Source organism: Didymosphaeria variabile (genome assembly GCF_027946475.1).
Source record: "Didymosphaeria variabile strain IMI 356815 chromosome Unknown scaffold_1, whole genome shotgun sequence".
In the NCBI taxonomy this organism is placed as follows: Eukaryota; Fungi; Ascomycota; class Dothideomycetes; order Pleosporales; family Didymosphaeriaceae; genus Didymosphaeria; species Didymosphaeria variabile.
In genome coordinates, this window is record NW_026611620.1 from 2,647,562 (window position 1) to 2,670,433 (window position 22,872).

The window sequence follows — 22,872 nt, forward strand, 5'->3', positions numbered from 1 at the left end:
TTTTACCGGAAGCATCAGTCTTCTCGAGCTGGTGATGTAGACTAGCGTCGGCGGCTTTGTGCCGTGGGTCGTGATGAAAGTGGAGCCAGGGCTTGCGATTGGCTAGGAACCAACACCATCGGCGCAGCCCTCAATAAGAACATGTGAAAACCATAGAATGCATCTATTGAACAAGGCTCTGGTATACTTCCAAAAGACTAAATTTTTTAAGCTTCAATAGAGATAGGCTGTTCAGATGAGTGCATTATTCTGAGTGAAGAACGAATATAAAGCACTTAAGTAGCACGAAAACAGGTCTACAAATGAAGTAAAGTTTGAGCGGTATTATATGCTGATCGCTTATTCAAAATGTGTGTTCATCAAGACCTTCGCTTTCCAAAACGCCCAAATCATGCATGTGTAGGTATCATTCCCAAAACAAGTCCCAAGACAAAAAACTATGCCCCGTACCCCATGCAAAGACTGCCTCAACTATGCGCAACCTCAGATCCTCCAGTTAAAGCCTGAGACCGCAATGAGCGCTAGAATAGACGCGATAACGAGCAGCAACATCGCGACAATAATCGCTGCCACCACCTTCTCTACCGTAAACCTCACATCGTCGGATGGTACCTGCTCGAGGCTTGCCTCCTCGTCCCGCACTGTCGACATAGAATGATTTGGAACGTGCTGTGCAAACGTCTCGCGGTAGGATTCGCGCACTGCAATCTGGTATGGCGGCGGCGCCTCGGTAGGGTACGGGTAGAGCTGTGCGAGCGGGACATCCTCATCGTTGTGTGCCCGAGGCACATCGGTATAGGGTGTGTAGAAGACTTGGATCTCAGCTTGTTGGAGACGCGCATTTGCCCTCCCGGCAGAGGTGCGGTATCGTTGGGGCGCGGGCGATGCGATGATAGGGTCGGGTGCTGGCGAGCTTGGGGAGGGTTCATCGCGGTAGGGCTCCAACGGCTCTGTAGGCGTGTCCGAAGGTAAAGAAGGGAGCGGTTTCGCAGGCTGGTCGCGACTTGAAGATATAGGCGTCGAGCTTCTCAAGGAAGACGGTGAGTCCCGGTAGGGTTCTTGCGTGGAAGCCTTGATTGCACGTCAGTCACTGCACGTGAACCATCGTGAAGTGTCTCCTACCTCCATGCTCTCTGCTGTTGCTCTCAAAATCCCACAAAATGTGTCCTGTGATATGCTACCGGTGCTGCTATGGATGCTATTCGGGATTCCTACGCGGCATACGGTGGAGAGCAACGGGGGGTTAGAATGCTGATCAGCGGTCGTTGGTAGGACGGGGAGAGCGTCAGGCACAAAGGTAAGAGGTGAGATACAGAAAGCAGCTGCCGTCAGCGCGCCTGGCGCTTGAGACGGCGCAGCATGGTAACACCAGTGCGAAGTGGGTAGGGCCGCCCACACATTCGAGCTTGAGATGGTCTGCGCTGCAGATGACGGATTGATGCATGCGGAAGCGACTAGCCTGGACCGCTCCGTGTTCCAAGCTGCGAGGAACGTCCGCTCAACCCTCACACGGTGCTGCGTTACCGTGGCGCATGTACGTCGTGCTACCCATCCAATCCCGCATTTCCATCTGCCGGTCGTCGAGGGAGTGCCGTTCGGGATCCGTTTGCTCAAGGCGACAGTGCTTGTGGAATCAAAGAATGCGCCCCCACATCAGCCACCAACCGGTCCGAGTAGCCTGTCAATGCCTGGCAGTGCCGCAGAGTGAGCGGCTCGCTTGTTTCAGGTCCAAAATAAGTCCAAGTTTGATGCTTCCCTCATTTCGACATGGCTGGAAAGTGGTTTCGAATTTCGTTACCTCCTTTGATGTTGCCATTGTGTGATGATCGGGAAGTCACGTTGCAGGACTCCGCAGGTTACATTGCACTGACGGCGTTGAAGTAAATGTGCCACTGCATCCATTTTCACTACGCGCAAGCGACTTGCGCGTCATTGGGGGAAATTGTAAATGCTGAAGGGTCACGATAGCGATCTGACCATGAGCAGCGGTTAACGGGCATCAAGGCACTGGGCTACTATTGACAACATCAAATGCGCAGGACGGTCGTACACAGAGGCGGAAGGCATGACGATGGTTTTTTGGCCAAGGTTATATTGAAACTCTTTTTTCTCTTCCCAGACTGTGCTTCTTCAATTCAGGAGTCATGACTTCTGCAGCAAGCAGGAAAGACGCACAAACAGTACGATGTCTGAGTTTATTTTATCGCTTTGAGCAGTCAAAGTAACACATGGTACCAAACCAGTTGAAGGCTGTGAGCACGCTTACTTGATTGCAAAGTCACTTACAAAATAGATGCGGGAAGCGATGTTCAACGAGTGAAGAACGTCAAAACCTGAACAGGTTTGAAAGTATATACAAGAACAAAGATATGCATAAGCTAGCCAGCAAGAGCCATTCTCGCCTGGAGATCATCTAGACGCTCCTCTGATTCTGGCATATAACAAACACCAAATCCGCCCCTGCTCCCGCATTCCCACAGCCATAAACAGGCTCCGGAAGCCCCAACTTCTGGTTCGGCGTATCCACGTAGTAGGCTTTGCTAGGACAGTATGTATTCCCCGAACAGGTCACCCTGTCACATTGTATCTCATTCGGCGAATAAATCTCCATTCCCGCAACATGACCCGGGCAATTGCTCGCATCTTGCCCCTTCGCACAATCGACGAAAGAGATATCGTAGTAGAGGACGTTGTTGGAAATCGCGTATTCGAACTGCGAGTGGTGACCACCGAGGAGCTGCGGTGTCCTGCTGACTTTAATGCTCACGCCGCAGCCGTTGCAGGAGGTGCGAATGGGCTCGGTGTATCTGCTGCGAGCGTTGACCTTGATAGCGCGGCTGCTGCCCTGGGAGGTGGTTAGAGGGTCTGAAGGGGCTGGAACGGGAGGGGGTATACCTGGCCGTCTACGCTCCAAACCCACATTTCTCTGTTGCAGCGATTCGCTACGGTGACTTTGCCTAGAGCGGCCACGAGGGCGATATGAGTTGTGAAGAGGAAGAAAATGAGGTTGAAAAACATCTTCGTAAGGAGTGTGGAGAATAGTAATGAGTGTATCTGGTAAGGACTGTGTTGATAGAGATTGTACGTGGTGCAAAGGAGCGACTGTGGTAGATAAGAAAAGCGATGATAGAAAGAGAATTTATGGAATGAAGGTAAATCTCGACTTGATGTAAGGCCAGCGCTTCAACGCAGGCGCCGAATATATCTCCACAGCCCAAGCACCGGGCGTATTCACCAGTGTGTTGATACGACCACGCCGTCTGTTCAAGGCATGACACGTGGGGCCACTCTTTGTTTTCGTTTCTGTGTCTCTACTAGGAGTGCAGCTCGTCGTTGTGCCAGGAACCGGGTGCGTGTCGATGCTTTGTCTCTACACTGCTATGTTTATGAGAACGCCCTAATTAGAATGTCGTCCAGTAATATCTTAAGATTCACAATGCCAACATTTCATCTTGGTTGAGTCGCTGCACGATTCACACGTAAGGTCAGATCTGTGGTTTCTTCAAGTTTTTGGGAGATTTGGATATAACTACCAGGGGCGTGAGGCGCACCAGTCACGGTCGAGACCTGGCACGTCAGACTGCGCGGCTGAAACGTAAGGCGTCCTCACGAAACCTTTACATATCGTGAGGCGCAAGTCCACGCGAGCGAGTGGAAGGAGTCCCTCTCTATAGATAAGGATACGATGCGCAAGAAAAACTTTTGGTAGAAGCTATGGTTTCGTAAAGAACGACGGGATTTCCCTCAAACGACGCGCACAAAGAGAGAGACACGTCTCATCGTAAGTCATGATTCTACAAAAGGCATATGCATAGTAGAAAACCTTGACTTATGTCGACCGTCTTGGAAGTGTGGTCATTCTTCCCAAGTGTGAGGGTACCTAGTAGACTCGATATAAAGCTGTAGCCGCGGAGGTACATAACACTTGTGAAGCGACTTTGGCTAGATCGTCCCCCAACTAAATAGAGTCGATCAGATTGGATCCTACATTGACTTTGAACTGCGGGTAAGATGCGATTGGTATCATCATTGTGGTATATTACACTAGTCAAGTCACGCTTCTATAAGTCGCTAAACGCCAAAGCGTGTCATAAGACCTTTCCAACCCAACCGGGGCGCCAGCTCACACTGTGAGACGTCAGTAGCCGATCAATGTGCTCGCTCGTGTGGTATAATAACCAGGCGAGCTGCCTTTGATCAGTGGTTCACATAATCCGAGAGGTACTCATGCAGCTTAGAACGCATATAAACCTCGCATATTCCAGATAGCTTCATCCACCATCTCGCTTGTCCAGTTGCCTTGCAGCTGACCGACGATGCTTTCCCGCTTATCCCTGCTGAGAACGAGGAAGCGTTCGACCAAATCACCGTCAATCATGCTCTTGACAGGAGTGAAGTAACTCCTGTATGCAAGATGATCACGACCGCTCAACGGCTTGTCGTCACCTCTCAGTTGCAGCTCCAGCTGCTGGAACATTTTCTGCTGGCGACGCGACGAGAAGGGAATGAGAGCGCCAAGAGTGCCTTGCAAACCTGACCAGAAGATGACGCGCTCACCACCAGAAATTAGGTTAGTTCGCTGGATAGAGGTGGGAATATCATTCGAGAAGTAGTGGGCAACCAGATCGAGGCGATTTGGTGCGCCGGCTAAGTAGGCCTTGTCTTGTGTCAAGTTGAGCCCATCTGGTGATTCGTCTGCAGCTTCTGACACCTTCGCCGGACATCGCACAATCCAGATGTTACCGAACTTATCGCCGCCAACAGTGGTCTCGTAGTCCAGCATCTCGGTGCAGGTAGTATGCCGAGCTACAGTGTCATCGGCGAAGGGTATCAGGCGGTTGGGATGCACTTGATCCTTGTGTACGACATATGTAATTGATTGTGACTGATCGGACACGACAATTCGGCTTCCTTGAGTCTTGAGGCCGGTGATCCGGGTTGAGACAGCGTTGGGCTGCATTGCTTTGCGAAGCAGTGAACGCATACCACAGTCAAACAGAGCCAGATCTGTGCCGATACCAGCGATCAGCTTGCCTTTGAATGGAAGGAGAGCTAGAGGAGGCTGAGTCACCTCGGTTTCGTGCACAAATTCCAGTTGCCGTCCATCTGGCGACACCTTGTAGATCTGGATAGAAGCGGACGTGTACTGGTACGGCGTAAAGCGGAGGTCTTTGACAGTCCCAACACACAAATACATGTCGTTCTCTCCGCGACTTTCGAAATACGCGAGGGCGACGCTAACTGCAGACTTATTGTCCTTCAGTTCCAAGCTCTGGACGACCTTCTTCTCGGTGATTGGGTCGACGATTTGGATACAGGACGCCCATTGTCCTTGGGCTTTGGGGTAGCCGAACTTGGTCGGGTCCAGTTCGTCTCCGAAGGTGTGGCCGTTTGTCAGGGCCTCTTCTCCGTCGGTTCCCATCTTTGCGGGACCGTTTGAGTGAGCTTGGTCGATAAGCATTTGGCGAATGTCGGCACCTATCGTGTTATGCTCGCTTTCGATGACATAGAAAACGCCTTGGTCGGGATAAGATACAAACTTTCGGGGAGAGTAGCGGAGCTGGATTGGTTCGTATGTGGTATTGTCGAGTAGATCGTTGAACGTGAAGATCCTAATCATCCATCAGCGCTGTCTAGCAAGTTGACTGCAAAGGAGGATTTTTAATGCTGTTATCAGTAGGAACAATTGGAAAAATGCGTATAACCCTCATCGTGTTCAGGGTAATAGACGTCATCATACAGCAGGGAAGAGAAAGATATGGCAGTAATACGTACCGTAGCTCGTTGGCGTTCACGCAGATTATGCCTTTGAACGCCGAACCATCAAAATTCCACGCCGACTTGAAAGGGATATAATTGAGAGGCGTCAACTGGAGCACTGAGGTACGCGGATGCGTGTATGCCAACCATGGCCGCGAGGTCATTGCCACAACCGCAGGCTCGCCGGCAGCCGTGACGCGTGCAAAAGTGATGGCTTCCGGTCCGAGGAAGCGTCTCCGCGTGTCGCCAATCTCGCCAGTCATCTCGTCCAGCACTGAGCGAATATACACACCACTCCGTAAACCAATGTGTAAGAACTGGCTGTAACCCCGAGGTGACTTGTCGCGCATGTAGTTGATGGTCAAATCGCTTGGTGGTGAAGAGAGACCTTGCACGGAAATGCTCCTGAGAATGTTACCCTCCACGTCGGGATGGAGGTTGTATATCCGGACGGTCTGGTCACTGCAACCCACGGCCATGAAGTTCGCGCGGACGCTCCCTTCAGAGACTTCAGGTATAGCGATGCAGTTGATGGTAGAATCCAGGGTGATGTCGTCGTCTTCGGCCATAGCTAATGAGCCATCTGAGTCACACTCAAAATATAGAATCTGACCCGAGCTCAATGCGATTGCAACTTGTCGGTTGTTGGCCGCGCAAGCGACAATTGTCCGATGAGGCGGTGAGTCCCAATTTGTTATTTTCGGATCGTTGCCTTGGGCATCCCCTTGCTCGAACTGAAGGTTCCGTATATGCCGGATTCCTCGCGGGTGGATCTGGATGATACAATCTTCGCCGAATTGCTGGACGCCAAGGGTGCTTGATTCTTCGAAAAAGCCATGATGTTGAGCCTGTTCGACATCCTCGCCGATTTTTAGAATCAACGTTGAGCTCGCCATAGACAAGACGATGATCTGATCTTCTGTGTCCTCTACGTTCATCTTGGTGGTCCATACACCAATAGCGTTGGCAGGCAATGGTGATTCGATCAGATCGAGAACTTCTAACGCGTTACGGGTAGTGCCGAATGTGCCGCGTCCGCCTGTTCCATGGATCGTGTATATTTGTGGGGCATCCTCGAGGGCCAGATTTGCGACCTCCATGTCCATGATTGGATTCAAGCTTGGCAGTGCCTCCACAGGGGTTAAGTTTGTGAGTCCTCGTGGCTTGAAGAAAGGGGGAGCGTACGAAGCTGTTGGATCAACCGGGAACTGGGTGCTCTCAAAAACGGGATCCTCTGTGTCGTCTCCAAGCGATTCTAGCTCGTAGACGGTACGATCACCAGATTCACAAGCAAGGTAGACGAATCCCGCTCGCAAGATGCAAATGCTGGTAGCGATCGGAAGAGTATCAAAGTACTTAATCTTAATCTTCTCGACCGTTCCGTTGTCATGGGTGATGTTGAGTTTGAACACGTCGCCGTCGTCAGTCTGCAGCAAGTAGAAAAAGTCACCGCCTTTGAGCATGTACAAGGTGCCTGTGACAATGACACGCTTGCGATTAGGGTCTTCGGTCGCTCCTTCTCGGCGTGGTATCGCCAACCGGTGCATCTGGGTCTTGTTGTTGAAGATGCGGTGGTATGTGATGTTGTCTTCCCCGCAACAAAGCACTCCGCTCGGCGCACTCTGCCCACCAGGGACGCGAAATAGCGTATGTGCGGTGCGGTCAACAGGCTCGGACCATTTGCGCACAATGTGGTTCAAACCAAGATCCAGCTCGTAATAAACCAGCTCCTTTTGCAGCTCTTGGACCGCCTCTCCAGTTGGGTCAGTTTCGGCAGACGAGAAGTCGAGCTCGAGGGCAGCAAACATGGGGTTGTCATACCCGACGTCCAAGCCAATGAGACAATAGACCAGCGTCTGTGGCTTGTGTGCTTCTAATGGAGAAGAGATAGCGATATCTGTCTGGCCGCTACGTGTGAGAATGTAGACTAGCTTGTTCTTCTCGGCTGAGGCGATCATAATGGCGCGCCCTTTCGGGTCCACGGCAAGGTATTCACCTGGCACAACACGGCGAATGCCTGATTTGCCGAACGTCTCATAGTGCACAGTTTTGAATTGCTGTAATGGCTCGTGCTCGTATTCGTACGTGACGAGGCGCCCAGAGTCGGTGGTGATGACTATCAGGTCTGGGTATGTCAGCGCATGTACTCAGTAGCATAGATGGTTTCCTACAGGCAGGGTGGGCGTTTTGCGCAGGATGCTCGCAGCAGTTGCTGTGCCTTGGAAGATCACTATCGGATGTTTGCGCGTGAAAAGAGGGCGAACGTACCTTTATTGCCACCAGCCAGTCTGAACTTGCCAATGCGACGGACGATACCAAACACATCCTGCGAGTATATCTCTTGGAAGCCTTTCTGCCGCCGCGAGACCTCAAAAATGGAGAGGCGAGAGCCGTTGGCAGTCAAGATTTGCTGTCTCTGGTTGCCCATGAAGTCTCCAGTGATTGCATCCTGTGTCGCCGACGGGTGTTTCACCGTCAAGGCGTACAGCGACATGGTCGAAAAGCTCGTCATGGCGGCGGAGGCGGGCGCTGGCCCAGGGAACGCAACGGCGTGTCGAGCGCAGATTTGGGTGTAATCCCAGCGTCCGAGAGTAGTTAGGTAGCTCAGTTGTCAAGCAGCGCGCGACGGCGGAGGATCGCGCGCAGACAGACGAATTGAAGTGAGCGCTGCGGCGAGGTCTGGAAGGATGCTGGGCGGTTGAAGATATTAGAGCTCTGACTTCGGCAGGAACAACTCGCCTCCGCGCCGACCAATAGGCAAGCATGGCCCCGCCTAAAATTGAAGATTATCTCGACCGCTCGACCTTCGAGCCACTGCCACGCTCAGTCCGAGAACACTGACAAGATGAAGCGGAAACTCGGTGCCCTCGAAAAGGTCGATGCCGATCTAACGAGTCTCCAGTACAAGGTTCGCCGCGACCCGCCGTCGTACTTCGAAGACCACCAGCAGCAGTACATGCAGTACCAGGCACTGCGCGACCTCCTCTTACAGAATCCGTCTACGAGTGACGACACTGGAATTGTGCGCTTAAACGACTTGATTGACTTCGTTGCGCACACGGCCGATTGTTACCCAAAGGCGACCGCACAATTCTCCGACGATCTGATCCAGATACTTTCCCTGCACCATGACGAGCTGCAAGCCGACTTGCGCGACAAGATGGTGAGTAGTTTGGTCTTGCTGCGGAACAAAGACCTCATCGACTCTGCGACACTGCTGAATACACTGTTCCCAATCCTCGTTTCGACCCACAGCAAGACTTTGCGCGCGCTGCTCTTCCAGAAGATTATATCCGACCTCCGATCCTCCAACATAAGATCCACAAATCACCGCCTTAATCGCACCATCCAAACAGTCCTCTTCAATTTGCTCACATCAGATCGCGATTCCACAAAGGGTCTGTGGGCGGTCAAAATCACGCGCGAGTTGTGGAAGCGGCAAATTTGGACAGATGCGCGAGCAGTTGATATAATAAAAGAGGCGTGCCTCTCAGAGAACGAGAAAGTCATCACCGGCGGCGTGCGTTTCTTTCTTGGGGGCGACAAGGAGCGCGAGGAAGCAGCCGACGAGAGCAGCGACGACGACATCGACATGAAAACGCTACGCCATCAGGCCGGCATCAACAAAAAGACGAAAAAGAAGGCACGAGAGCTCAAGCAAGCTGCTGCGACAGTAAAGAGGAAGGAACGCAAGAAGAATGCACCTCATCCGCTCAACTTTTCGGCCCTGCACTTGCTTCATGATCCCCAAGGTTTCGCCGAAACCCTCTTTTCCAGACATGTGCAAAATTCCAAATCGAAGCTATCGCTCGAGTCGAAACTCATCGTCCTTCAATTGGTCTCAAGACTTGTCGGCCTGCACAAGCTTACCGTTATATCACTATACTCTTATCTCCTCAAGTTCCTTACTCCCCGCCAGAATTCCGTCACATCATTCCTCGCCATCCTTGCACAAGCAACACACACTCTGGTACCTCCTGACGTTCTCGAGCCCCTCATTCAGAAGATCGCAAACGAGTTCGTTAGTGAAGCCTCCGCACAAGAAGTAGCTGCTGCCGGTCTGAACGCCATTCGCGAGATATGTGCGCGTCAGCCCCTTGCAATGAGTGATACGCTTCTCCAGGATCTCGTCATGTACCGTAAGAGTAAAGATAAAGGTGTGCAAATGGCCGCCCGTGGTCTCCTCTCTCTGTACCGCGAAGTCGGCGCCGAGCTCCTCAAAAAGCGAGACAGAGGCAAAGATGCCACCATCGCACTTATTTCCGGTGGCACAAAAGAGCAGCGTTTTGGTGAGGAAGCAGCCGGAGAGATTCAAGGTATCGACCTCCTCGAGCAGTGGAAAACAGAAGAGCGGCGCAAACGCCGCGAAGCCGCTGGCTTGCCCGCGGATGCCGCCACGGACGAGGAAGACGAAGAAGACGAGGCCGAAAATTGGAAGAATTGGGATGTGGAATCCGACGACAGCGACGACTCGGGCGGCTGGATCAACGTCGGGTCAGACAGCGAAGACATCAACATCAGCGACAGCGAGGACGAGAAGGAGAATGGACCTGCAGCGAAGAAGGCCAAACTTGCCAAAAGCGAAACGCCCCGCCCCGGTGAAAATGGAAGCAAGGCGCATAGCGAAGAACCCATCCAGAAACAGATATCCAAGCTCCTTACATCAACTATACTCACGCCCGCAGACCTCAAACAACTCCGCGCACTCCAGGAATCCGCGGCCGTCAAATCACAAATGCCATCCTCCAAGCGCGCGGCCCTTCTCGCTGCACGCCACGCCGACGACGCCATCACAGCAGAAACCATCGAAGCCGCCGCCGCAATTGGCAAGAAGTCTACCAAGGAGGAGAAGTTGGCCATGGCGAAGAGCGATAAGGAAGGCAAGCACCAATCTACGACTGCGAAGCGCAAAGAAAAGAAGGAGGCAGAGGGCAAGAGTACGACGAATAAGGAGAAGGCAAGGAAGAAGAATTTCCTAATGACGCTGGGCAAGGCGAAGGGGAAAAATAAGCGGAGTTTAGTAGATATCAAGAAGACGATGAGGGGGCATATCGAAAGGAGCAAGAGGGGTGGCAAGCGAGGCAATAGAGGCTAGGTGTGAGCTGACACAAATGATACCCATCTTCAATGGTCAATAAGATCTGTCAATTGCCGTTGGGCGTTGCACATGTCCCATGTTGGCTTGCGACCCATGCGTATGCTCCACTGTAGATGAAGTGGCTGGACTTTGAAGACAACTGTATGCATACAATATCAATCAAAAAGCTCTCATTAGAGAAACCCCATCAACATGGCCGTAAAGCTCAAGACTAGTCTTCGTGCGTCAAAGCTGCCCTCACAGTCATGTACCTTGCGGCCGCCGGGTACCAATCCAGAGTTTTGATCTCTCTTTACGAGTCGTGTTACACCAGGATTCGTCGCCTACAACCGTGCTACCTCGCCTAGACGTAATAATAACAACCGAGGCTTGGGAGATAAGTAGACCGATGATGCTGTCCCTGACGGCAGGTGTTGCGACTGAACAGGAGCTCCACAAGCACTGAGGTAACTTGATCTCAGATTGCAAGATGTCATAGTCATTTCATCACATATCTGACATGGCCATGTTCGCTCATAACGCATCTTCATTCCATCGCAAGAACATTGAAACCCAATTGTGCTCCTCAATATCCCTCAAGCACCAATCTTGCTCTCCAAAAACTTCGGCGCCTCATCCGCAGCCTCGTCCTCGTAAGTAGAGTGCGCAGGCAATACAATCAGAGTTCCGTCACAGACCAAGTCTCCGTCAGCGCAGTAAACCGCCAGGTTAGCTTGCGGGTAGCTCGGGATGCCGCCGTTGTTCTGCTTGTTGCGGGTGTATCCGAAGAGGACGATGCCCTTAACCTGATTGATCACTGTGGCCGAGAGAGTGGGGATCGCGCCCGCGATGAGGGCTGCGCCTTGGCTGTTCCCAGTACGTTAGTAGACAAAGGTAGGTGGATCGATGATGGAAAGCTTACCTGTAGCCACCAGCAACAACAGGAGTCTTCGGGCACTTTGTGTTTGCAAGCTTGAAAAGGCGGGCTCCCTCAGCGATAGCAGCATCGGTCGTGCCCTTAGGCTGAAGGTTGTCGAGAAGTCCGGCAGTGTACGCTCCTCCTACACCCTGGACCCAAACGTTGGCTGCACCGTAGTAAGACTCGAGCGCATCGGCAAGGATCGGCCCGGGTTGTTCGCCCTGCCGGTATTAGCATCCTTCTCCAAGAGATAAGGGCGTATTATTTTACAGTATGATTGCGGCGAGCAACGTCGGCCATGACTCGCGCAATGAATACTGATAAGTTGAAGTACTCACCATGTTTCCTTCCTGCGTCGAGCCCCTCGCATAGATCAGAATAGCCTTCGGACAAGCAGAGGCGCTTCCAGCCTCGAGTTCCGTCCGTGTAGTCGTGGAGTCGCGGGTGAACAGCGGGAACGCGCTGGTCACAGCGACAATCGAAGCGAGAGAGACGGTGAACTTCATCTCGAATTTCTTCCAAGGTAGGGTACTTTTGTCTTACCGTCAAATGAATGGGAGACTACGAGAGACCAAGGGCGACTTGAGACAAAGCCGTGAAGACCGTTTACTCGCGATGTCCATCTATTAAATATGCACCGCTCTCATCCACCCCATCCCAAAACGAGCTGTTTTCCGCTCCGCAGGCTCCGCCAGGTTACTAGGCCGGAAAACTTGGAAGAAGAGTAGTGGTATGCATCTTCAGGCCGGTATTCGCGTCTCCTTGCAAGTCTCCTATATGCACGGCATACTACAGAGCGCATGCCATGCGCCATCCACCACTCACAGGATGATTCTCCCACACCTTATTCACGTGTGTATGCACATCGTTGCAAATTGTACACGTGGACCGGGTAGGCGCGGTGTGCAAACGGAGGCTGATCAGGAACCGGGTGTAACTCCGATCTACGTTCATGCAAAGTGGGCGCCGAGCGCGGGGTCGGCAGTACATAGTCGTGATACCAATGCCGCTTGGGGCAATTACACCTAGTGCATCGGTGTAATGTCGTGGATATTTCCTTGTCAGTTATAGAGTCGTGGGCCACCTGGGCATCGTTCGGTATTTCATAGTGTTAGCCTAACAAACAGTAAAGTCTATGAGACTGTTGCTGGTGGTAGGCGACTTGAGTACGAGCTGCGGTTGCAGCGGAACTCGAGTCCTTGTAGAGAACTTAGCAAGGATCTTTTAAGAAACCCCAGTCCACGTGAGGATCGAAGTCGATCCTTCGATCTCTTACTGTGATTCATCCGTTCAAGGGAACCAAGAAGCCACTAGGCTAATTGCACGAGTCGTATTCCAACACCAAACCCCGCATTGTTCTGATCCCTGTCCCCGTCCCGTCCAGAACCAAAGCAACCGAGGCACCTTTCCAGCTGTAAGGTCGACAATTGGTCACCGCAAGAAACGCATGAAGAACGTAAAAGCGGCGCGCATGAGATATTTACTGTTCCTGCATGAGCAAAGGAGAATATACACAAATCATATCTCGTCACCACCCTTTTTCCCGGTGTTCCAATTAATTGAATCTCTTCACCCATTTCGCGTCTCTCGCATCGAGATGTATAGCACTTCTCTTACGCTTAGTCGAGATGTCGGCCGCCGTAACGTTACCACAGTTGGGCGTTTGCAAGTGCTGCCCAAACTTGTCCACCGCCCATATCAAAACACCGTTTGACCAGCCAAAGCCCTCGACAACAGTGTACTCTCCCCCACCACCTGCCGCATTCGTGCTCTCGTCCGAGTACTTCTCGAACATGGTTCCATTGCCTCCTGCATTGGCGAGCTGGGCAAACTCTGGTGTTGCGCCGCCAGTGACGCGCCACGTGCAGAAAGTAGAGTCAACGTATCGCTGCGCAAGACGGAGGGCAAGATCTTGCGTCCAGACATAGTCTTGAGATGTTTGGTTACTCTCGGTCGCGGAGTCGAGCGGCGTGTTGAGCAGTCCCTCCATCAGGATGTGCATTAGGGGGGGCCATACATTAGGCTCGTCCCATTGCTGGCCGGTTTGAATATTCGTGGCAGCAATCGCGCCCGCACGGTCGTCAAGCAGCTCTTCGATGCGAGCATAAACGCGGCGCAAGGCTGATGGGTCGTTTTTCAGCTCTTGAGGTGCAGCTCCAGTCCAGAACGGGTAGAATTGGGCTAGGTGGAAAAATACTTGCTGACCAGCTGGTGCACCAGGCGAATCGTCACGTACAGTTGTATTGTCCGCAATGACATAGACGTTCTTTGCGCCGGAAGTCAAGTTATAGTCGAAGTAGCTGTAGTGCTCTGTATCCCAGAGCAATGCGGTCATGGCCAGGCTTCGTTCTGCAGCAAGATTTGCCCACGCAGCAGCAGCGGAATAGTTGCCCTGACGGCGATGGAAGTCTGCGATCGCGGCCTCATTTGCGTACAAAATCGAGTTGAGATCGACTGGAAGTATGTTGACAGTGTTCAGGGATCGAAGAGGAAAAAAGGTCTGCGTAACGCTATCGCCAGGATTTGCAATCCAACGTGCCGAGTAGTCCCAGCCGCTCTCAGCTCCAGAAGCCAAATTGGCGTACAGTTGAGCCTTTTCTTCGTCGGTAAGTGCCTTTGAAGCGTTAAAGATGTGTCCCTCTCCGTTGTGGTACGACGCATTGTTGGCTGTCACGTAGTCCTCGTAGTAGGACTCTGGTCGTGGCTGGGTGTTTGAAACAGCGTAGTGGTTCTGATAGCATTAGCAGTGCATTGGGGAGGCTCGATAAGTCATTTACCAGACTGTAGTTCCTGCCAGCTCGCTCAAGCGTTACCGTACGGTTTTTAGTCCAAAAGTCATATTCTTTCTCTAGCAGCGGTAGAGCACGCTCTAGAAGAGTGTAGTTCTGGGTGTATTCAACATAAATGCGCACCATCTGGGTAAGGAGAGGCGGTTGCGATCGGTTGAGATAGTATCGACGAGCGCCATTCGGAACAAATCCTATCTCCTCCACCAGATCCAGGAAATTCTCAATGATGTTCTCAGCAATCTGGGTGAACGATCCTTTGGTACGTAGAAGGCCTTCTATAATCCAGAAGCTATCCCAGTAGTACGGTTCTCGGAAGCGACCACCAGCAACAACGAAGGTCCGATTTACGGGAATGAACGAATTCACGCATTCCGTGCAATTGCTTGGCCCTGCATAGCGCCTTGTCAAGTCAGGCCAGATGTCTATGACTTGTGATGTGAAGTTCGCAACCGTGGAGCTGTTGACGTTGGCCAAAAAATCCGGCTGGGTCTCTAGCTCATCCGTCGGAACCGCCTCGAGCTCACTGCCCGCCTCGCCAAAGTATGTCGTCAGGAAATCGTTCAGGGCGCTGTTGTTCTGGATTGGTTTCTCGAGCTGGTTGAAAGCATCAATGACTTCGTTGAAGGGTCTGATCGTAGGCCTGAAGTTGCGTAAGTTGCTGTCGCGAATGTACTCGCCGATAACCTACAAATCCACAAAAGTCTTGGAGTCGGCGAATGGGCGCGCAAGCTCAATTTCTCGCAGGATGTCCCCATGGCAGTAGATTGGCGAGTCGCAAGGCGCAATAACGGAACCATTTTCATACAGCCCAAATGTCAATGGCACACTTGCGATGAAAGCTGCGGCGGAAGCTCTTGACGCTCTCATGTCGGCGCTGGAGGATTGGCAAGAGCGATTGAGAATACTACATATCTGGCAACGCGTCGCGGCCCCATGCCGCCTTTAAACATCGTCCTCGATCGGTCATCGCGGTGCATCAGCACACAAAGAACCGGATCATGCAGTGGGAGAAGGCGGGTCACTGCCGAGCTAACGTAGGTGGCTGGATGACAGGGACTGGTGCGTAAAAACCACGACGGCTCGCTTGGCACTTGCTGGAAGCAGGACGCTTGCTGCTTGAACACGAAAGGCGGCGATCCGACGCCTGTTGTCCGACGCAGAGCAGTAGCGTCACTGGTCCGTGTGGGGAGGATGATGTTGGAGATGCCCGAAGGATGCGAGCTTTCCCCGCAATGTGGAGCTTCCTTTCACCGCTAGGGCAACGTCATTGACGGTCAGTGCAACACCAGCAACGACCAGCAGATGCTTGTTGCTGTTTCTCACAGTCACCGAAGTAAAAAAAAACCTAGAGGGTTTTGCTATGGAGGCCAATACAGAAGTGCCGTCTTCCGATCGAGCACGATGTGCGCTCCAGCCCTGGACTGTGGCTGGTTGCGCAGATCTATACTGATTTCTTTGAACAGACCGAGCGCAGGTCGAAGAGAGTGTCCTTCAAAGCCTGGAGCAAGAAGAAAAGTTTGATTTTTATTGGAATGAAGTGCGCGTTGCGAGTCGCACAGCCTGTGACCTGTCTTCCGAACCTCGGATCAGATTCCACCTACGTTTTCGAAACGACTCCGGTCAATTGGCAACAGCGGCAACAAGGGAAGAATATAAATAGGTGGCGTGTTTGGAGATTAGGTACCTCAATTCGATATACAAGATAAAGGGCCCTTTGTAGGTATCCTGAACTGGCATTGCCTACATGTTTCGACGAAAGCGGGAGCTTCTTGTCACATTACCACAGCCAACCAAAATGTAAAAGTACTGTACAGAAAGCCCTGAGAGGATATGTCGATTTTGAGGCGTGTGTTCCGGCCGGTGATTCTTTGGCCATCCCCGCCATTTCGGTGCAAGAGCGAGGAGTTTTCGAGAGTTTCGTGCTTGCTTGCCTGGAAACCTGCAATCGCTGGCCGCAGCTTAGGGAGCCCTTCAACATGCTCCGACAGAGGCACGAAGCCTTGCGGAGGGCGACAGCAGATACTCGAATTAGACGCACCACTGCACTCGCAACTGCCTGTGACAGTGCTCCGTGAGCCTGCTCCAGTCTCATGCATGAAGAGGATATCGCTGCCCAGCGCACCTTTCGTCTTTGGCGGCTATGTCAGCGCTCCACTTCGCTTGCCGTCTAGCAGTGGGCCTGCATCAAGTTTACATTCGCCTGCGCGCCAAGGTACTTTGTTCGAAGCACCATGTTTTTGGACAGCTTAGCTCTCGTGAAGCCGATCAGCGTTGCAGGTCTCCGCTGAACAGCACTCGTCAAGAGCGGCAGCGTAGTCTTGGGAGTTGCTCCCGGGTCACTCACGATCAAAGTCTACATAGACGTTCTTTAAAATCTTGTCGCAACGACAGACAGGCGTGACCATAACCCTATTGTCAGTGACCGTAGTGCGTATAACACACGACCTGCATCTGCTTTTTATTCGCTTTTGACGATCCAGTCGGCCCGAGAATGCTGTGTCGAATATATGTTACGTCATTTGGGGCAATATCACCTTTCAGCAGGTAGTGAAAACGTGGCGTCTGCACAAACAGCTCGTCCAGCAGCAGCAGCAGCAAACAATGCAAGCGTCAGTCTTCCCACCGCAGTTTTCTTACGTCAAATAAGAATTACCCACCTCAGCACATTTTGCATCTGGTCAGAACTTGGTTCCTGCCACTGGGCAGCTGTTCGAACCCCTTGCAAGCACGAGACGATCGGTCCTTCCTTCCCACAGGTCGATGCTTATCATCATAATATTTAAGGGAACCACGGTGGGCTCCTCTAACAACGTCGACTGCCGGACTCCAGCATTTTCCTCGGCATCTTGAGCAGGTACAGTCCCTAAACAGGCCGAAAGGTCCGCTTCCACAGTACACCATTGCTGATACTGAGGCAGTCGGGAAGGACTCGAAGATCAAGACCGAGCCAAATGCTTCCCCGTAGGCTCTGCCCCAGTTACTATCTCTTTACAACACTTTCAAAGCGTAATCTTCCTTCGCCCTCTTGAAGTGATGTAATACAGAGGGGCCTCGCGTTGGGGACGGAAGTCTCGGTAGTAACGACGGATGATGGCGAAGGCGCAGCCAATATCTCCATTGACGGTGCTAGCGCTGCAGTCTCGTTCATGAAGAAGGTGACCAGGTTCATCAAGTTTAGAGGGTATGCCTGGGTTCAGTGATCAAAGCACAATGAAGTGGCACTTTGAGAAAGTCATAATCTCAAACGAAGATGGCTGCGAAGACCGACCGAAAGACACCCGCCCGTTCAAGCGAAGAAGATGGCCCCAATGGTGACAATCGAACAGCGATGACGATGATTTGTTGGACAATTGACCAGATCGATGAGGCTTCGGACCCTCGCGCACAGACCTAACCCTAAATCCCATCCCACGCGCAGCAATTCCGAAATCTCTCCACCATCGTTCCGATAGCAACTCACAATCATGGCACCCGTGCCTATGCCCTCAGCTCTCAGCTTCGAGCTGCTGGGAAAATGCTCCGTAAGCACATCTCTCCTAATATTTGTCATGTCTGACATTAAAAACAGATCACGAAAGCCCGCGCTGCAACACTCCACCTTCCCCATGGCCCCGTCCCGCTGCCCATCTTCATGCCCGTCGCTACACAAGCGTCCCTCAAAGGGCTGACCCCGGAGCAACTTGAAGAGCAAGGATGTAGACTCTGCCTCAACAACACGTACCATCTGTATACCGTGCCTGCTTTAGGACAATTGCACAATGCTGACACGAGAGAGAGGTCTTAAGCCAGGCCAGGCGACGCTGGATGCGATAGGCGGCGCGCACAAGTTCCAGTCGTGGCCGCACAACATACTCACAGGTGCCTGAACCGCTCTCATGTACAAGATGGCACGGCGCTGACTGGTGCAGATAGCGGTGGGTCAGTGACACCTTCAACAATCTCAGTCACGAGCTGATGGCAACAGTTTCCAGATGGTCTCGCTGCTCAAGCTCGCACAAGTCACGGAGGAAGGCGTGCGGTTCCTCAGTCCGCACGACGGATCGCCAATGCTCCTTACCCCAGAGCACTCGATATCGCTCCAAAACTCCATCGGCTCAGACATTATAATGCAGCTCGATGATGTGATAGTGACGACTTCACCTGACCTGGCAAGGATGAAGGAAGCCATGGAGCGCTCGGTACGATGGCTCGACAGGTGCATCCAGGAGCACAAGTACCCAGACAGGCAGAATCTGTTTTGCATCATACAAGGCGGCCTAGATCTGGACCTGCGGCGAGAATGCACGGCTGAGATGGTGGCGAGAGATACACCTGGTATCGCTATTGGAGGTCTGTCGGGCGGCGAAGCGAAAGACGAGTACTGCAAAGTCGTGGACACATGTACAGGGTTGCTGCCTGAGAAGAAGCCTCGTTATGTCATGGGCGTGGTCAGTGGATTCATTCACTTGCTGAGCTTGACTGATTAGATCAGGGTTACCCTGAGGACTTGGTGGTTTCCGTCGCTCTAGGAGCAGACATGTTTGACTGCGTCTGGCCTACACGAACAGCTGTAGGTGAACCCGCCCCCACCTCTGTGAACTGTATAACTAATTCCGCAGCGCTTCGGCAACGCTATCACTGCCCGTGGGGTACTCAACCTGCGCAACGCAGTCTACTCAACAGACTTTGGCCCCATCGAAGAAGGCTGCCAATGCACCTGCTGCCGATCTACAGACGACGGCGGCTTGGGCATTACGCGTGCGTACATCTACCACGTCACTGCGAAAGAGACTGCCGGAGCCCATTTGCTCACCATGCACAACGTCCACTACCAGCTCAATCTCATGAGACTGATACGCGAGGCTATCCTTGAGGACCGGTATCCAGCTTTCTTGCGGATCTTCTTTGCCAAGCTGTACGACGACAAGAGCAAATATCCCGCCTGGGCAGTAGGCGCTTTGAAGGGTGTCGGTGTAGATTTAGTAAGTGACTAGGTTCGGTAAATGGCAGTAGTCGAGGTATGCTCCTAGAGTCCAAGAGGCGCGCGTCCCGGGGCTCGTAGTGGTTTCGAAGCCAAGGGAAGCATCAATAATGCATTCTTTGTATGGCACATAGGACGCTGTCAGGACCGAACACTCATATTTCTGCTTGAGTGGTGAGGTTATCATGTGTGCTTACGAACTTCGTCGTGCGTTCAAGCTCGCTTTGTTCTGCGTCCGCCTGTGCCGTTGTGAAGACAAAGCTACGTATTTGCTCGTCTTTAGGCGATTATGTGGTTGTGCATACAGGAGTAGACGGATGGACGGGTTTTATCTTGCAGCCACTTCCGCCGCTGAAAGGCTAACACTAGACTCTATGATCTCATCTTTCGGTGATTGTGCATTTGCGAAGGATATAATGCGGGTAGACCAATCCTGTTCGGTATTTGGTGGTGCCTCTTAGGGTGTACCTATTAGTCATTCTGTTGATGATTGATTTGGTAAGAGAAGATGAACGAATTATTAGCTCTTCTACACCCGTCGATGGCTAGTCCCGATGTAAGGGTGTAACAGGCGTTGACGAGCTGTTGTGACTACACAACGAGTGAGAATCAACTAGGGAAACGCGTGATGCTAACGGGACTACGTGCCGGACTATGGTCCTGATCATTCCTCATGATGGAAAATCCTGACTGCAGATCTGTACGAAGCAGCTGTCTGCGAAGGATCGACTGTCGCTGCGAACTTTGCTTATTGTCATGTTGACATCGTAATCACTGGATGCTACACTAGTATCAAGCGGTGAAGGCTTCAAGATTGGGGCCGCTTTTGTCGGAAGAGTAAAGATTTCAGGTGGATCACGGGTCTCTTGCCCGTACTGCTTCGTTGATCTTTCTCATGGGGTCCGTATGTTCACCGCATGGTGTGCTGGTGCATCGGATGTCGAAGGAAAGTACCTCGGACCGACGACGACTGTGCCATTTGTACCGCTCTCGGCGCTGCTTTCCATCCGTCGATATTTTTGGAGATGCATGACGCTGTTGTAGTGAAGCTGAAGTACCGTGCCTTCCTATTCAGCTTCACCGGATCGTGGTCGGCTCGTGTCCCAACGTAGTCTCCAAGATACGAGCCATGTCTTAGGAAGAGCGCTATACAAATAGGCATACGCGGTGGCATATGCATGCTTGCGGTCGGGAAGGTTTGTCGCTAGCCCGTCAATCATGTGCCGGGTGGAGAACATACTGCTTACACGCGTACATTGATCGTTGACCATTCAGCAAGCGAAGATGATGGCAATCATTTTGGATCGAATTGCGGCTCGCGTACGCTGTTGCTCGATCAAATGCCTTCAGAATGACAGCTCGGCTCCACCAATCCTGACTCGTACCGCGCAAGGTGGTAATCAAGCGGCGATCTTGATTGTAGATGTCGATCTTTGTTGACTGGGACCTTACATAATGTATCCTTGTCGGTTGCATACAGGGCGAAAGTCGTACCCAGTGGATGCAGCGATGCTAAAATAGACATGACTGGCAAGACCAAAGAACGAAGTAGACCGATGGACCCAGACTCAGACTCAAGAGCAGGTCGTTCTTCCCGGTTGGCGGTTGCTGGTTGGTAATCCTGCAGCATCTGATATATCGAAACGGCAGCGGGCGGGAATGCAGGGCTTCTGTCGTTGACCGGGAAATTCCCCCAATGAGTGCGCATCTACGGAGTGTCGGCTGTGATGGGCGAGCTGGTGTCATTTCCTGCGGACTCAGGTAGAGTGGAGTCTAGTCCAGGAGCGGCTCGAGTAAGCGAGCTCGTCGTGTAAATCCAACATAGTGCTTTCATGTTTCTCAACACCGGAAAACCCAATGCCTTCAACCCATGAACACGAGCTGTTGAACAGCGTTTGCTCTAGAGAACTAGGTGATGGCGGGCCCACGTGCTTTCGCAATACATTCCAGTCGAGTTTAGCTTGCACGGCGTAGGCCATTGCAGATCGACCTGAAATGGCTAGCCGGTGAATGAATGGCGGGCCCAGCTGCCGTTTATTGGACGCGATGCAATTGAGTCCATCAAAATCTCCCAATAGAGCTGCCAAGAGCTGGCGTCGCCGTTCAAGCAGAATCTGAGGTTGTGACAAGGACGCCTCCAGCGGCTGCTCGTGGGTGCCACATCACGCTATAATCGGGCCTATGCTTTGTGCCTTGGTTGTGGAGCCATCTCAGATGCACTCTTTTGGGCGGAAATCCCTGCGGATTTGCTTTTGCAGTTGTGTCTCTGAGTAGTTGGTGGGCGAGTGTTGGAAGCCGTCCCCGTAGAGGAGAAAGACAGAGCAGCGATCGGCAGCGGCTAAGTGCGGATGAGCCTCATTCTGTGCTCGGGAGCAACCGAGGTGCGAAATGCAAGACAATTCATTGCTCGGCCCTGACCCTGAGGTGTCACAGCGTCGCCCGAGTTTCGGCGTCTTGGATGGCTGCCCTCTGGAGAATGTGCTGGTGCTCGGACGAATTCCCAAAAGCACTCAGGACGGTTCTGATGCAAAGCTTGCGCCTCAGCTGCGGTGAACACGAACGACGGCGTGAGCGTGGGGTAGGTTGGCGTCATGTGTGCACAATGCTGGGGGCTACAGTGCGTGGCTTGCCAGATACAGCCGGGGGAGGGATGTCGGCAGCGAGTGGCTAGCAGTTGGGGTCGGGCGCACCAGCTGACAAGGACGGATAGGGAAAGCACGTCCCAGAAGGGAGTTGGTGTGCATGGCACCTCGTGGCCAGGCGATGGATCGTGGGTGAGGCTGCGGGTGGTTTGGTGGCGCTCGTGATTGGGGTCCAAAGCAGGGGTCGGGGTGGCGGAATCAAGGTGCGCGTGTCGCCAAGGCGATGAAGGGGAGGCACACGGGCCCATGATTTCCGGGCGATCTACGTCGCTTCAAGGACGGTGCATGCTGGCAGTCGCCCCGGCTGCAGCTCGTTGCAATTATAGAGCGCGACCTCGTACTTGCCGGCACTTGGGGCAAGGCCGCGCCTGTCGTGCTGCAGGTCCGTCCGTCGACGATACAGCGGCCGCCGGCGTGCCAGTTATGGCTTTCGGGCTGTCATAGTTATCGGGGGGAGGCTGGAGGCTCCGGCGACCCGGTCGCACGCGGGCTGGGGCGCAAATCATAGCGCCGCGTCTTAAGCAGCCGCCCTGTGTCGCTCGCGTGCGCGCCTCCAGCTTGCTTGCGTGCGTGCGTGCGAGCGAGCGCCGGGGCAGCTGGCGCGGCGGCACGCCCGCTCTCCAACCACACACGCGCACCGTCGCCGTGTGCAGTCGTCGTCCTGCGCCGACTCGAGCGCGCCGTGGCAAACAAGGTTACCCGGCGCGCTGGAATCGGCATGGGTG

At 52.8% G+C, this 22,872-nt stretch overlaps 6 protein-coding genes across 6 annotated transcripts; 2 read left to right on the plus strand and 4 right to left on the minus strand.

The window, feature by feature from the left end:
- Positions 1-483: 483 nt before the first annotated feature.
- N0V89_000838 (uncharacterized protein) lies at positions 484-1,128 on the minus strand (the record flags this gene model as incomplete). Its single annotated transcript, XM_056209657.1, has 2 exons — positions 484-1,071; positions 1,123-1,128. The coding sequence occupies 2 exons, from the start codon at positions 1,126-1,128 to the stop codon at positions 484-486; spliced, it is 594 nt and encodes a 197-aa protein (XP_056076479.1).
- A 3,106-nt stretch (positions 1,129-4,234) lies between these two features.
- Positions 4,235-8,272, minus strand: RSE1 (pre-mRNA-splicing factor rse1; the record flags this gene model as incomplete). Its single annotated transcript, XM_056209658.1, has 3 exons — positions 4,235-5,612; positions 5,776-7,885; positions 8,029-8,272. 3 exons carry the CDS (start codon positions 8,270-8,272, stop codon positions 4,235-4,237), a joined length of 3,732 nt encoding a protein of 1,243 aa, XP_056076480.1.
- Positions 8,273-8,605: 333 nt separating this feature from the next.
- On the plus strand, positions 8,606-10,855 carry SDA1 (Severe Depolymerization of Actin; the record flags this gene model as incomplete). The annotated part of the gene is made up of 1 exon (XM_056209659.1): positions 8,606-10,855. The coding sequence occupies one exon, from the start codon at positions 8,606-8,608 to the stop codon at positions 10,853-10,855; it is 2,250 nt and encodes a 749-aa protein (XP_056076481.1).
- A 578-nt stretch (positions 10,856-11,433) lies between these two features.
- CUTAB1 (Cutinase) lies at positions 11,434-12,262 on the minus strand (the record flags this gene model as incomplete). The annotated part of the gene is made up of 3 exons (XM_056209660.1): positions 11,434-11,704; positions 11,760-11,977; positions 12,095-12,262. The coding sequence occupies 3 exons, from the start codon at positions 12,260-12,262 to the stop codon at positions 11,434-11,436; spliced, it is 657 nt and encodes a 218-aa protein (XP_056076482.1).
- Positions 12,263-13,311: 1,049 nt separating this feature from the next.
- Positions 13,312-15,412, minus strand: N0V89_000842 (uncharacterized protein; the record flags this gene model as incomplete). The annotated part of the gene is made up of 3 exons (XM_056209661.1): positions 13,312-14,487; positions 14,534-15,185; positions 15,234-15,412. The coding sequence occupies 3 exons, from the start codon at positions 15,410-15,412 to the stop codon at positions 13,312-13,314; spliced, it is 2,007 nt and encodes a 668-aa protein (XP_056076483.1).
- A 2,597-nt stretch (positions 15,413-18,009) lies between these two features.
- N0V89_000843 (uncharacterized protein) lies at positions 18,010-19,518 on the plus strand (the record flags this gene model as incomplete). The annotated part of the gene is made up of 7 exons (XM_056209662.1): positions 18,010-18,066; positions 18,114-18,271; positions 18,321-18,403; positions 18,454-18,463; positions 18,510-18,972; positions 19,017-19,094; positions 19,144-19,518. The coding sequence occupies 7 exons, from the start codon at positions 18,010-18,012 to the stop codon at positions 19,516-19,518; spliced, it is 1,224 nt and encodes a 407-aa protein (XP_056076484.1).
- Positions 19,519-22,872: the final 3,354 nt, after the last annotated feature.